Source organism: Ctenopharyngodon idella, chromosome 15 (assembly GCF_019924925.1).
Source record: "Ctenopharyngodon idella isolate HZGC_01 chromosome 15, HZGC01, whole genome shotgun sequence".
NCBI classification, from domain to species: Eukaryota; Metazoa; Chordata; class Actinopteri; order Cypriniformes; family Xenocyprididae; genus Ctenopharyngodon; species Ctenopharyngodon idella.
The window spans coordinates 11,670,468-11,685,943 of NC_067234.1; the positions used below are offsets into that span (position 1 = coordinate 11,670,468).

General features: G+C 44.1%; 1 protein-coding gene across 2 annotated transcripts in view; it reads right to left on the reverse strand.

The window, feature by feature from the left end:
- Positions 1-15,168, reverse strand: part of LOC127495623 (nuclear GTPase SLIP-GC-like) — a 36,612-nt gene extending 21,444 nt beyond the window's left edge. For both annotated transcript variants that reach the window (XR_007925152.1, XM_051862563.1), the window contains exons 1-6: positions 15,040-15,168; positions 5,629-5,661; positions 5,467-5,529; positions 1,910-2,220; positions 1,594-1,809; positions 16-210 (exon numbers count right to left, since the gene is read on the reverse strand). Coding sequence is in view for 1 of the 2 variants with exons in the window: in XM_051862563.1 (XP_051718523.1) it covers positions 16-210; positions 1,594-1,809; positions 1,910-2,220; positions 5,467-5,529; positions 5,629-5,641 (798 nt within the window). In the remaining variant the exon portion in view is untranslated. The remainder of the gene's footprint in view (positions 1-15; positions 211-1,593; positions 1,810-1,909; positions 2,221-5,466; positions 5,530-5,628; positions 5,662-15,039) is intronic.
- Positions 15,169-15,476: the final 308 nt, after the last annotated feature.

Below are 15,476 nucleotides of genomic sequence, written 5' to 3' on the forward strand. Positions count from 1 at the left end.
CTGTTATATATTTACAGATTTCCACAGATCATCTCTCATCTTGTTGCAGTCTCCAGTCCCAGGAATATCAACAAGCACAACGTGTTCCAGAAGTTCATGACAATCTGGGATTTTGATCGTCACACTCTTCACAAGCGGCCAGTACCAGTCACCGGAACTTGACTCACTGTGTTGTATGTAACTTGCAACATCATTGGTAAATTCAGAGACCTGTGGAGACAATGAAGTTTTTTAATTCACTAACAAGCAAGATATACAGAATCCATCATTATGCATTTAATATTGTCATGAAACTGGTCTGGTGTACGGTGTACATTTTAGGACTTCCTCACACCTCAGTAATACAACAAAAAGGCGTCAGGTTTTTTTTTTTTTTTTTTTGTATAGCCTAACTTTCTATTGGCTTTTATCCCATCATGATGCCGTCCTTCAGTTGTCTTTTTCCTTACTGTTACTATTCCCAAATTGATGTAAGATGTGTGTGCGTGCATGTTAATTATGTAGAATCTATCTGTTGATGGTATTCATGTAGGCTATTTAAAAGAAAAGAAAAGAACAGAAAAGAACATGCCGATTTTCACATTGGTCTGCAGAAAAACAGCAACGGGCTGAATGAAAATGTAAAATGTGACTCTTCCATCCAGATAGTGGTATTCTGTTTTTATTGTTATTTTTATTTTTTATGCATTCCATTTTTATTCTTATGTATTTGTTTCCTTTTTATGTAAAGCACTTTGAATTACCATTGTGTATAAAATGTGCTAAATAAAATGGCCTTGCCTTGCCTAATCGACTCTCTGACAGTAGGGGGAGCTGGAACAGAAGAAATAAAGCCGTTTCCTTGGTAACCTCTGTACACAAAGCAGCTGTGCTTAAAACAACACATTCAAATAGCTTGAAAGATTTTTTACCTCTCTTATAAAAATGAACCATGGTTTTACTACAAATAAAACAAAATGGTTATTGTAGTTAACCATGATAACCACAAATTAACTATGGTTTTGCTACACTATAGTTTATGGTATTTGTAGTAAAATTATTGTTATACAAATTGTAGCCTATCAATCCGACAAAAAAAAAAAAAATAGTTACACACTTTTAACCATGGTTAATTTTCGTATGTGTTCACAATAGTTTGCAATGCAAGCTATTTGCAATATGTTATTTTGCTAACTTTTTATACATGCAAATAAAACTAGTGAATAATACAAATTTACAAAATAATCTCAGTGGGATATGTTTTATACAACTTAGTGTAACATTTAACAGAAAACTGCATGCAAATGACATCACATTGAGGCGGGGCAATTTGCTTCTTTCTAAGTCCGTTCGTCTGATGCCTTTATGTCTGATGCCTTTTAGTCTGAGGCTGTTTCGTCTGATGCCTAATTGTACGAGACCTGACACCTGACGTCATTTTTCCTGAGACCTGAAGCCTTTCAGTCTGAGGCGCGATGCTGTTTTGTCCAGTGACTGAAGCCTTTTAGTCTGAGGCATGAAGCCTTTTCGTTGTATGACTGAGGTGTGAGGAAGTCCTAAAATGTACACCGTACTGGTGTTAAAAATGAAACGTTTAGTCTCCTAAAAACTTACATCAGTGTTTGAGATTGTTTTCTTAGTGTTATACAAAATGGTTTCAATCTCAGCAAATTTGTCATCTTTCTTGAGCTCTTCTAATGTTTTCTTTTTTGCATCAGCTCCATAAAGTGCAGTGATCTTTTCTACAGTAGTTTCAAACAATTCATCGTCCCTGTCCTCACTTTCATCCGACAAAACTCTGAAAAGATCTTTGAGCTCTTTCTCCCACTCCTGCAATACAGAAAATAAAGCATTATTCCGCTCTGTCTTTCTGATTCATTTACAGTTACAATAACAGTAATTAAAGGCATGGTAAGATAAATGAGGAGACCTCTTTAGAGAAGAGTTCAATCTCTGCTATGTAGTTGGAGTCAGTCAGATTGGCTTCCACCTGAGTAATAATGGCTGTACAGGCGCCATAACTATCAGATGGCAGAAAATCCCTTTTCCCCAGGACCGCATTCAACAGGGAACTCTTTCCATCTCCTGATTTTCCAAAAATCCCCATGGTTGCTTTCTTCCTGCTGACTTTATTCATTTGATTTATCTTTGAAATGATGTCTCTGTTCATCAAGAAAGCTTGATCTAAGTTGTGATTGACAATATCCATGATTTTCTTTGCATTCTCCATGATCTCCATAGCTGTGTGCAATGAAGGAGAGGATCACAGTGGGGATAGTTTTAAAATAAATAAATTAAATTACACTCACTTTATGAAATTTCACAATCTATGTAACAGATCATCATAATCCAGTTAGCCTCTGCTGATAGGTGCCATAACTACACCAGTATATGGGCAAACTTCATCTTTCTCCATTGACATTCAAGATCAGTCATATTGTATTTCTGATGAAATAACATTTTTTCAAGAAACTTATAAATCACAGATATTTAATTGTACTATTGTAGATGTTTTACAAGTACAACAATCATTGTAACAGTTTGAAATAGACTTATATTTGCTGCAAAAAATGATAAAATATAGTGTTTAGTCACATGCATGGATCAGTAGTCTCAGAGAAAAGTCTAATGGTTTTGTCTAATGTAAAATAACATGAAAAAACTGTATCTGTGAATAATAAAAAAAATGTAAAAAAAATTTATATAAAAATCTATTAAACCCTTTACCCTCACCCACTGTTCCCTCCATTAGTTTACTATATAGTCCACTTGACGAGTGAATGAAAACGTGAGCAAATTCAGACACTAAGGGCCATATCATACACGCGACGCAAGTGTTTTTTTGCTAGTTTCAGCCCAACGCAGTTATCATTTTCACGTCCAGCACCACGTTGTTTAAATAGAAAATGCAATTGCACCCATCTGTTCGCCCATGCTGGTCTGAAAACAAGGTGTGTTCAGGTGCATTGTTGGCGTGTTGCTATTTTGAGGCAACTGAAAACATTATTATTATTTTTTTTGTTATTTAAAGGGCGTGTTAATAATATGCACAACGCATGTACACTCTGCTTTTTACACACACAGCAGCACACAAACATGCCAAATATTAAAAATAAAAGGATTTCTCTCTGGAGAAGCGTTCAGTCTTTCTGCTTGCAAATTCCGTCATGTAAATAGTGAATCCGCCATGGCGCAAGCGCAACTGGCTTTTAAAGGGAATGGGAGATGAGACTCTGATTGGTTTATTGCACATTATGCCCAAAACACACCCATTACTCATTAAGAGACTAGGAACAACCCTTTTGGACCATGCGCCTGGTGCACCAACCATTTTTTCCATCGTTAAACTAGAAAAAAGTGGATTCGGACACACTCTAAGTGCACCTGCATCATGCGCTTCAGACCATGCGCTTAGATCATTAAAGTAAGACCCTGAGTATCATTAATGGCGAACATCTGCTGTTAGCAAGAAGTACTGAAGGAAAGAGAAACAACAACTACAACTGACTTCCAGCCACAGCCTTAAATAAAATCAACTGAAGATAAATAAGACAATATTATCAGATTCACTTATTACTAACCAGATTGACTTTATTTCTTTCTACAGAAGTTATGTCTACAGAAGTTCTTATTGAGAATTAACAGAGGTTTAGAACTTTTATCCTAGTTCTTATGTGATCACTTGAATTATTGTAACAGAAATAATGATGTTGTGTGGTGGAAAAGACTGTTTGTAAAGCTGTTTCATACCTGTACATGACAACTGTTCTCTCTGGATCAGAACACAGATCTGAATTTTCACTGTGACCCCACTTGTCAAAGGTTTAATAGATAGAGCCCAATCGCTGTCAGTTAGGAATAAGATTGAGTGGGTGATTGAATCGAGATCACAATCTTTTAACAAATGCAGCTTACACAGGTTGATTTTTAAACAGCAGACTGATGTGAGTACTTGACGTAGATCAGCAATGAGCGACAGGACGGGGGCCAATCAGATTTCAGATTTTCAGAGTCCCTCTGGCCCCACCCCTGGATACGCCCGTGCCTTGACTTAATGTAAGCTTTCTCTGTCTTTTTGTAACAGTGTGTTTATGTTGATTGCCACCATTGTTGAGATTCATATGCTGATTATTGATGTTTATATGTGTGTAAATAGGACAGATGTTCCAGTGCACAGTGTTTTAAAACCCATTCAAATTATCTTATTGTCACAACACTGCTCGATGTCTTGCTGCAGCATCACATGGCTGCTATAATCAATAATGTCAGATCAATAACACATCACACAAATAATAAGACATTAAACTCTGAAAGAGATTAGCGAATCAGACCACTTAATGATGATTACATTATCAGTAAGCAGATATCATCACTAACTCTCACTTCTTTTGGCTTTTTTAGCACAAATTTGCCTTTTAAACACACAGTTACAGCAGCCAGCGAAAATTAATGGTATAAAGTCAAGGGTCAAGAGCCCAACTAAAGAAAACACTGATCACTATAATGGAAACGAAACATTTTCAATAAAACATCTAAACATATGTTAATTGTCAGTAAGAACTTCTGTAGACTTATGAAATAAAGTCAGACTGGTTAGTAATAAGTGAAGCTGTTAATGCTGTTTGTTCTATCCTCTGCTGAGATCTTGAGAGACTTAGGCCCAGTTTCACAGACAGGGCTTAGCCTAAGCCAGGATTAGGCCCTAGTTCAATTAGGTAGCTTTTATAAACGTTCACTAGAAAAAAAAAACATCACTGGTGTGCATCTTGAGACAAAACAATGGCACTGACATATTTTAAGATATGTCAGTACAAGTCACTCTTAATTAAAACAGCTCAAACATGCATTTTAGTCTACATTATTACATTTTGGAAGTAACTTGCCCAACTCTAGTGTTTAATGTTCTGTTATGTTGGGATTTAAAGGGTTTTGTTGTCTGTGACTTGGGGGTCACCATTGTGCTGAAGAGTAGAGCCGGTGTTTAGGTTGAGGACAGACCCAAACATGTTGATGTTATGCTCCATGTTAAAAGCCGTAAAGTCACCAATGCAGTGATGTCTTCAGTTTCATTAGCTCGTAACCATTGTCAAATAATGGTGAACTCCAAGAGTTTTTGGTTAAATTGATGTATTTAGGTTTAATTATTTCACTATATTCAGTTGAGATTTAGATGCACAAAATATTTGAGCAGCATTTAGTTTAATATATATAAACAAACATTCTTTTTAGTGGACTCAAATAAAATAAGTTCACAGTATTAATATACTCACATTACTAACACTGTATAAATATTTGAATTTAAATGGTTTTACAGTGAAATTACTGTTTTTGTTTTACAGATTATCTATATCTGTACTTCGACAGATTTTTAACAGACATTCTATGGAGACTGCTGTCAGAAAATTACAGTTGTTTTTTTTTGATACAGTGTAGCTACTAGCTACTTTGTCTCTGAATTAAAGGTAGATAGATTCAGATTTTACTTGCCTGTTGTCAGCGGTGACTCTATGCCCGAGACAGACGATTCATGATCACGCTTTCTTTTAGTACCTATGAGAGAATTCATTCCACTTATTACATTTCCTCAATCACCGACTGTAAAGCAAACACACAATGATCTTTTTTTTTTTATTTGAGAAACTTTTATACCTTGGCTAGCCATTGTGAGATCGATGGAAAGTCCTGGAGAGGAAAAAACACTCAGATCAAAGACATGGTTTAGATATTTTAAACATAGATTTGGGAGGAACCTAATCATTCAGTTCTGTCAATCATTATTACAAGAAAATATAAGCAGCAGTCATTGAACTGTCCCATTGACAATTCTTCTGGCATCCCACCACCTCCCCATCTCCTCTATTTCTCTCACTCTATACATAGTACTGTTATGGGGGGTTGAATTCAGAGCTGGATCCGAGCCTTGGGTTCAAGCCTCCTTCAAGGACAGCAAGCCAAGTTTGTTTACCCAAAACTATTAAGACTAGATGGGCAGGCATACCTGTGAAACCAAAACTTTATGTACCCCACTGTTAACATGCTGCTTTTATATCAGAAATAGAACATTATTTAGCCTACATGTATTATTCATAGATATTATCCAGTTATACTGCTGGGATTCTTTATTCAACTTATAGCTAAATTGAATGTTATCTGTACATGTTCACATACTTAATCAAACTTCAAGAGTCATGTGTGCTGCATCACCCCTCTGGGTGTTTTCGACCTCAAACATGTAACTCTGTCTAGGTCACTCAACATCTTTGCAGTGATGCCCCTTTTTTTCAGAGTCAAATAGATGTATAAGATCCCCTCCCTAGGCTATATTATCTCAGGGCTAACTTATTCTGGTCACTATCATACCTCCCTAGGCCTACGGTCCAGATAATAACCATGCCGACCCGGGTGGGGTGAGTTCCCTTGTGATACTACATGAGTACTGCGTCGTGCGTCTTATTAATTAATATTGATTATTAATAAGACAAGACGCTATGGGGAAAACTCCTTTTTCTCAGATTCTGAAGCCCTTATACAATCACGCAGTGTGAACTGCACGGCTTGGTTTGTGAAGTTAAAGAAAACGAACCAATGACGGCGCGGAATGGATGAGCCAATGGTCAGCGAGCCCACCTAAAGGGACGGGGCCTCGGGCTATATAAGCAGCCGTCTCACCATGGCAAATCGATTCATTCTCCTTCAGCGACGCGGATATCTCTTCACTTGATCTACGAGACTTGAAGCCACCTTCACCTGCAAGCAGCTGGATTCGCCGCTGATTAACTCGCCACTCTGCAGCAGTTTGATTAGCTCGCCTCCCTGCTTGCCGCTCTCTTCTGCTCGCCGCTCTCTAGCAGCCGCTGCCTCGAGCAGCCTGCAGCTCTCGCCGTTCTTTCAGCTCGCCACTCAGATCACCGCTCTTGTGCAGCGCTGATCACCTGTCGCTTCACAGCAGCCAGATCAGCTTGCCGCTCTCAAGCAGCTCTGTTCCCACGCCGCTTCCTAGCAGCCTGGTCAGTGCTTTGCCCCCGAGCCGCCTGCAGTTCGTGCGAGTGCACTACGGTGTATCCTTTGCAACGCTATTGCTTCTAAAAAAGCTTTTTTCTAAAGAGCAAATTTCTGCGACGTTGTTACAAATGTTGCGCCACGATTGTGGTACGTGCAGAGCCCCTCTGCACGCTGATGACGGGCACAGTGAGTGCGTGCGATGTCTGGGCAAGTCCCACGCACAAGCCGCGCTCACTGAATCGACCTGCTCTCATTGCGAGGGTATGAGTCTCGCCTCTTTGCGCTCGCGGATAGCGTTCTTTTCAGAACGTGACTCCGCCCCTTGCGCCCTCCCGTTTTCTTCCTCCCAGGAGCCTGTGAGGAAAAAACAGTGGGGCAGAGGATCTCAGCGCTCGGATGAGAGTGAGCTCACGTCGGCTCAGGTCCCGCATGCCTCACTCTCTCCACATGGAGAGGTTTCCATTTCTCCCGCCCAGACCAACGCCCCTCTGCCATCGCGAGCGACTTGGTCTCGTTCGGGGGATCTGATGATGAGCCGCAGGATGACAGCATGTCCTTGGCGGCTTCGGATGCAGAGGAGTGGTCGGGCTCACTTCCTGACCCCGCCCCCTTGTCGTCTTTGGAACCGATTGACACCAGGGCATCAATCGACTCGGAGCTCACCCGTGTGCTGTCAAAAGCAGTTGAGCAGCTCAGTCTGGAGTGGTCTGCGCATGAGGAACCCACACGCAGCCGCTTAGATGAGTGGTTCCTGCCTGGACGTCGCCAAGCGCCTCCTCAGCGGTCAGCGCCCTTCTTTCCAGAGGTGCATGACGAGCTCACCAAGTCATGGTGCGCTCTCTACTCTGCCCGCCTGCATCCTTCTGCCTCTCACGCTCTCATCTCTGTTGACGGCGCCGGGCAGAAAGGATATGAAAAGCTGCCTCCCTTGGATGAAGCTGTGGCCGCACACCTGTGTCCACCCGCTGCCATTGGATGGAAGAAGAAGGCCGCCCACCCATCCAAGCCCTGCCGTACTACCTCAGCCCTCGCTGGATGGGCATACACCTCGGCCGGTCAGGCAGCTTCCGCGTTACACTCCATGGCGGTACTACAGGTGTACAGAGCAAAGCTCCTCAGGGACCTGGATGAGGCTGCGTTGTGCCATGGACTTGGCCCTATGCACCACGAAGACCACGGCGCAGGCTATTGGGCGTTCGATGGCCAGCCTGGTGGTGCTGGAGCGCCACTTATGGCTCAACCTGACTGAGATCAAGGATGCGGACAAAGCCGTCTTCCTTGACTCGCCAGTTTCCCCCACTGGTCTCTTTGGGCCTGCCATCGATGGTTTCGCTGAGCGCTTCACAGCGGCACAAAAGTCGTCCCAGACCATGCAACACTTTTTGCCAAAACGCTCCAACTCCCCTGCTTCGAGCCGCCCTAGGTCAGCACCAGCTCAGCATCAGCCACACAAAGACAAGCCACCAGCCACTAAGCCTGCGCCACGTTCTGAGCACAGATGGCGCTTGCGCTCTGCTAGGTGCCACCCTCCTCCGGTGCGACAGGGACCCCGGCCCAAGATAGCGTTGGACCCTGCGCCTCAGAAGTCGGCCTGATGTCCAAGAGAGAAAGAGGAGGAAGCTAAGTCCCGCCGCGGCCGGACCACCCTCCAAAATGCCTTGCCCAGTTTTCCTGTCACCCCGTTCAGTTTCTGGGTGCTCAAGAAAAAGTGTTTGTTGCCTGCACAGAGCCTGTTCAAACGCCCTGGCAGTGCACCGCTGTGATAGCGGACATAAAAAACAAACGTACTCAAAAAGAGAGCAAATTTCCTCTTCCACCCAATACACGCACCACAGTCCCTCACAGCAACTTAGTGCCAGAACCAATTCAGCCCCTCGCCACACGGGCCGAGGCCTGGCAGGCCATCCCCGGAGTGTCAGCTTGGGTTCTGAACATAATAAAATGAGGTTATGTACTCCAGTTCGCTCAAAGGGCCCAGTTTTTCAACGGCGTGGTCCAAACCTCTGTGGAAAGCAAGGATGCACGTCCTGCGTTCCGAGGTAAACACCATGCTGGCGAAAGGAGCCATAGAGGTGGTTCCTCCAGCACTGAGCGAGTCAGGTTTTTACAGCAGGTACTTCCTCGTCCCCAAAAAGGATGGCGGTCTCAGACCCATTCTCGATCTCAGACATCTGAACAGGGCCCTGATAAAGCGCTCATTCAGAATGATCACTTTGAAGCAGATCTTCCTGCAAATACGCCTGGGAGACTGGTTCTTTACCCTGGATCTGAAAGACGCTTATTTTCACATCCAGACAGCCCCCCATCACAGGCGATTCTTGAGATTCGCCTTCGAAGGGGAGGCATATCTATACACGGTCCTTCCGTTCGGGCTATCTCTGGCTCCCCGCACTTTTACGAAGTGCATGGATGCGGCTCTCTCTCCTCTGAGACAGATGGGTGTGCGCATATTGAACTACCTCGACGACTGGCTCATTCTGGCCCAGTCGGAGGCGGAGCTAATATCCCACAGATCCATCATCCTCAACCACTTAGAGCGCTTGGGGCTCAGGGTCAATTTTACAAAGAGCTCGTTACCTCCCAGCCAACGTGTGTCGTTCCTGGGGATAATTTTAGACTCGACCCACTTGAGGGCCACAGTCACTCCAGAGAATTCTCTGGCCATTCAGCAGCTCGTACAAACCTTTACGCCCGGGGCTTCTCTACCGCTCAGAACGTTTCAGAGGATGCTAGGTCTGATGAGTTCAGCATCTCCGGCTCTGCAGCTGGGTTTGCTTCATATGCGCCCTCTGCAGCTCTGGCTGAAACCACGGGTCCTGCCCCTAGCCTGGCAACATGGTCGTTGCTCGCTCAAGGTGAACCAGGCGAGTGTCACAACCCTGACCCCTTGGATGAACCCTTGCTGGTTCAAGCAGAGCATGGCAATTGGGGTGATAGAAAAGAGGAAGGTCGTCTTCACAGATGCCTCCAAGACGGGTTGGGGAGCTTTGTGCGACAACTGTCCGGCCTTTTGTGCTTGGAATGACCTGGAAAGCAAGCTGCATATCAACCGCCTGGAAATGATGGCGGTATATCGAGCTCTCCAGGTTTTCCTTCCTCTCCTGGTGGGACACCACGCCCTGGTCAGATCAGACAACATGACAGTGGTGTCCTTCATAAATCACCAGGGCGGCCTCTCTTCAAAGCCCCTCTTCACTCTAGCAAAAACCATCCTAGAGTGGGCCCAGTGCAACCTGCTCTTGTTGAGAGCAGCACACATACAGGGCGTGCTGAACATAGGGGCGGACATGTTGTCCCGGAGCAACCTTCCCTCAGAGGAATGGTCACTCCACCCCCGCTCAGTCCAGAGAATTTGGGACATCTTCTGGAAGGCAGAGGTCGAACTCTTTGCCTCAGAAGACAATCATCACTGCCCAATATCACGCGGATTCCCCAAGTAATCAGACGAGTCAGGGAAGGTGCTCACAAAGTCCTCCTGGTGGCTCCTCTTAGGAGGACCCAACCATGGTTCTCGGAGCCTTCTCGGCTATCGCCCCTGGAGCCATGGCCAATCCCTCTGAGACGGGACCTCCTCTCCCAAGCGAGAGGGACAATATGGCACCCCAGACCCGAGCTATGGGACCTTCATGTGTGGTTTCTCAATGGGAGCCTGCAAGCCTCCCTGAGAATGTCTTAAACACTATCTCTCAGGCCAGAGCTCCGTCTACAAGACGTCTCTACTCCCTGAAATGGGCCATCTTTGCCGCCTGGTGTACAGCCTGGGGCAAGGACCCATCAATTTGTGACATATCCCAGATATTGTCCTTCCTTCAAGACTTAATGGATAGAGGCCGTACTCCCTCTACCCTTAAAGTCTATGTTGCAGCTATAGCAGCTTCTTACACTCCTATAGCGGGGCAGTCGATAGGGAGAAATGGCCTTGTTGTTCGCTTCCTTAAGGGATCCCCTCACGGTTCCTGCCTGGGATCTTTCTGTGGTTCTTAGAGGTCTTAAAGGCCCTCCCTTTGAACCAATCCAGACTGCCGACCTACGACCCGTCGCTGAAAACTGCCTTGCTGCTAGCATCAGTTAAGCGTGTGGGAGATTTACAGGCACTCTCTGTGAGCCCCTCGTGTCTTGAGTTCGGGCCTAACGACTCCAAAGTCATCCTGAAACCGAGACATGGATATGTCCCGAAAGTCCTATCTACCCCCTTTAGAGAGCAGATGGTCATTCTCTCCGCTCTTCCTCATTCTCAGGATGAACAGGAGTTGAACCTACTCTGTCCTGTCAGAGCCCTGAGGTCTTACATTGACCGTTTCACCTCCCTTCATCGGGCGGAACAGCTTTTTGTCTGCTTCGGTGGCCGCACAAAAGGTCTCCCAGTCATGAAGCCCAGACTTTCCAGATGCATAGTCGACACTATAGCACTCGCTTACTCCTCCTTAGGTCTTCAATGCCCCTTGGGTGTGAGAGCGCATTCGACAAGAGGTATGGCCTCCTCGTGGGCATGGACCTGTGGCGTTTCCATTACCGACATCTGTGCGGCGGCCAGCTGGGCCTCACCGTCCACATTTGTCAGGTTTTATAATCTGGATGTCCCTGCGCTTCAGTCGCAGGTCCTTTCTGCATGAATCTGCTGTGTCCAGCTTATGGTTTTCCATTACGACCCCGACCATGTCTGGGCGTAACTATGTTCTGTGCCCTCTATATATGTACCCTAGGCCCTTCCGGTGCCCTAGTTATGGGCTTGGGTGGATGACTACAGTTTTTCAGTACCCCGTTGTCTGGGCTACCCTGTCTTGAGTGTCTGTCGCGAGCCCTTTCTCAAGTGCTCTGCACTGATGCTCGGTCGTCCCCCTGCGTAGCACGGCGTGATTGTACTGTCCCCATAGTGTCTTGTCTTATTAATAATCAATATTAATTAATAAGACGAACGACGCAGTACTCGTGTAGTATCGCAAGGGAATGTACTCGGTTACTAATGTAACCTCGATTCCCTTAGATACGGAATGAGTACTGCATTCTTTGCTGCGCTACGCGCGAGATGCCTCATGCCATCACTTCAGTCGAATTTAATCGATTTGCCATGGTGAGATGGCCACTTATATAGCCCGAGGCCCCGTCCCTTTGGTCAGGCTCGAGCGGGCTTGCTCACTATTGGCTTGCACGTTGGTTCATTGGTTTGTTTTCTTTAACTTCACGAATCAATGGCCGTGCAGTTCACACTGTGTGATTGTATAAAGGCTTCAGAATCAGAGAAAAAGGATTTTTCCCCATAGCGCCTTGTCTTATTAATAATCAATATTAATTAATAAGACGAACGATGCAGTACTCGTTCCGTATCTAAGGGAACCGAGGTTACGTTAGTAACCGAGTACATTATTCTCACATTCAGGCCCTGTTTGCACTAGTGCATTTTAGTTTTAAAACGCATAAATTTTGCTGTTACAATTTTGTTATCATTTACACTACTTCGGCATTTTTGACCCTCGAAAATGGAGACTTTCGAAAACGCTGCAGACCCCGTTTTAGTTTGAAAACTCAGGGATTGCATCTCAGTGTAAAGGTGTAGCTGCCCGAATTACACTACCAGAACACAACAATAGCAGACCAGGGTTGCGTTTCCCAAAAGCATCGTAAGCCTAAGTTGATCGTAGAGACCGTTGGTGACCGTGTAAACAATAACATGGAGATGCCCTTACAAAAAAGAACTGCAGTATATTGAAGTACAACCATAGATTTGCAGTATAATGAAGTATAATCACAGTACAACTGCAATACATTGAAGTTCAACAGCAGTAAAACTGCAGTTGTATTGCAGCTATACTGCAATGTTGCAGTTTTTTCGTGTCCAAAAAACTGCAGTTTTCTATATGTAAAAACTGCAGTAATCTTTTGTAAGGGTGTGTTCACTATTTACTGCTCCTAATGTGTGTGCACTAACTTAGATGTGTTAAATGCAGAGGACAAATTCAGAGTATGGGTTACCATACTTGGCCTTCATGTCACTTTTTCTCCTTTTCCATCTACAAACCTATTCTGCTCACAGGTGATCGGAGGATAGTGCGTGTGCCCTCCCACTTTGTTGCAATTTGATGATTTTTTTTGTGAAATAACTTCTGTTTTTGCCTTTCAAACTCCGAGTGGTTTCAGTTCAATATGTTACAGGCTCATTTATTGATAATAAATAATTGATAATAAATAATATTGATTATAATAAATAATATAGGGCTTGTTTTGGACTTGTTTTTGAAGCTGCGGTTGCCCTCTGCTGCATGCATTTTGATAGCACATGAAAACAATTATTCCACATCATTTCTTAGTTAATTTGAGAATATTTTTTTGACCCCCCACCCCAAAATATTTTTTCGTTGCCTCTGGGCAACGTTATGCAACAGTGGTACAAAAACATAGAGAAAATGATCAATGCTCAGAGGGCAATACAAAATCACAAATCTTTTTCAAAAATGTCAAAAAATCATTGAAGGGTTGGTTCTCCCAAAAATGAAGGTGGTGTCATTTGTTGCTCGCCCTCGCGTCATGCTGCACCCATGGGGCCTTCGTTTGTCTTCGGAGCACAGATTGGGATGTTTTTGGTGGGGTACGGTGGCTCGGTGGTGCCTCTGTTGCCGGTGGTGTCGCTACCCCTTTCGGGATCCATGGGGGTGCTGGGGACATGTTTGGAGCAGTTCGTGTGAGTACAGGGGTTCAATCTTGGTATTGTGGAGTGACGAGAGTGCTTTTTGTGCGCCGGGGGAACAAAGTGACGACTTTTCGGCGGTGTCTGGTGGAGGCTTTCGGTGCTGCTTCGGGGCTTTGCGAGTCTTTGGTTTTGAATCGGTGATTTAGATCGCGTATCAGACTGCCAGATTGTTAAAATCACGTGACTTTGGCGCTCCGAGCCGCTGATTCGAGGCAGGGGGTTTGTAGGGCTTCGGGGTGGTGTTTTGGAGTCGGCCATCACTGGATGTTGTTGGGGGGTTGTTGTTTTGTTTTTGTGGCGCACGGGGGGTGTTCTCGTCGCTTTGTAATGTTGGTGTTGGGCAACTGTACTCACATGAACAGTTTTGAGTGTGTCTTTGGTGCCTTTGTGGATCTTGCTAGGTGTGGTGGCGTTGCTGGTGTTGGGGGCCTCGCTGGGCCATCAGATTTCATCCAGGATTTCTTGTTTTGTGTTCCGGTGGTGGGCAGGGGTCTTGTGGGTGTGGAGCAGCGTGGAGGTGAGTGGTAGGTGACATTGTTTTCATTTTTGGGTGAACTAACCCTTTAAGTATAAAGGGAAAAACTCTTGAAACACATTGATATATTAGATTTGATACATGAATAGGTTTGTATCATGTAGTGTGTCATGTCATACAATGTACTTTATGTAATAAGATTTCACTCCGTACGAAACTTCAAAAAGCAGTTCTTCTCTGCTGTCAAATAGAGGTGTATGTTACACATTTTGCACATCACTTTGGGTGTTCCTGCGCACCCAGAAACCCTGCACCTCCCTTCTTATAACACATTATTGCCAATGTGAGCTACATCCTTGAAAAGTACCCCTTATCACACAACGTTGCCCCGAGGCAACGAAAAGAAAAACTGAATTTCTGAACATGCAATTAAGAAAAACTTGAGAAAAGTCTTCTCTACACCTCCATACACACACATATTTTTTATGTACAGTTCATGTCATTTTAAATAAGATTACTAAAGCAAATAATCTTGCCGCCTTCTCACACCATGTGCTCCTTCTCACACCATGTGCATGTGTCATAAAAGGACGTCAAAAAGACGCTTGAAAGTGACTCACACACCTTACTGGACTGTTTTTTGATACTTTCTCAACCTTTGTAATTGGTTGCAATCATTTAAAGAAAATATACTAAACATAGGGCTTGAGAAAACTTTTTATAAGGAGGTGCCCTTATAGCTTCTTACTCAACAGCAATGAACAGACTGGGACAATATCATGCAGGTCTTTCTTATATTACTATTTTTTGCAGAGGAAAAAGCTAAATACACCAATCTATGCCAGAATATAATCTGGGAAATATGTGGATCAGAATGTACAATCACAGATAAGCTTACCCTGTCCTTCGTCTGTGTATATGTGTCTCTAGGAAAGGTCAGGTGTGTCTTAAGGCTTGGATCTGAAGTGCTACTTTCCTCTTCCTGCTGCTCGTTGAGATGTTTGTGTGCTCTTCTCTCAGATTAAAGGAAGTGGGAGCTACAAAACACTTCCTCTCATGCAGTCAGTGTAAGTGAGGTGCTGACATACGCAATTACAAATACCCGATTCAGTGCATTTCCTGTTTCCTGTATCAATGCACTTGCTGTTTGCAAAGGTAATGCAATGGTAATACACATTTTTAATTGTACATTTTATCAGATTTCTGACTATCTTTCTAGGCATCTCATTCATAATTTGATTTGGCAGTTTCATACACAAATACAGCAATGTCTTTTGCACCCTGAGCCTAAAATTATGTTCACACAGGATGTGGTACATATGTCAAGTTACATGG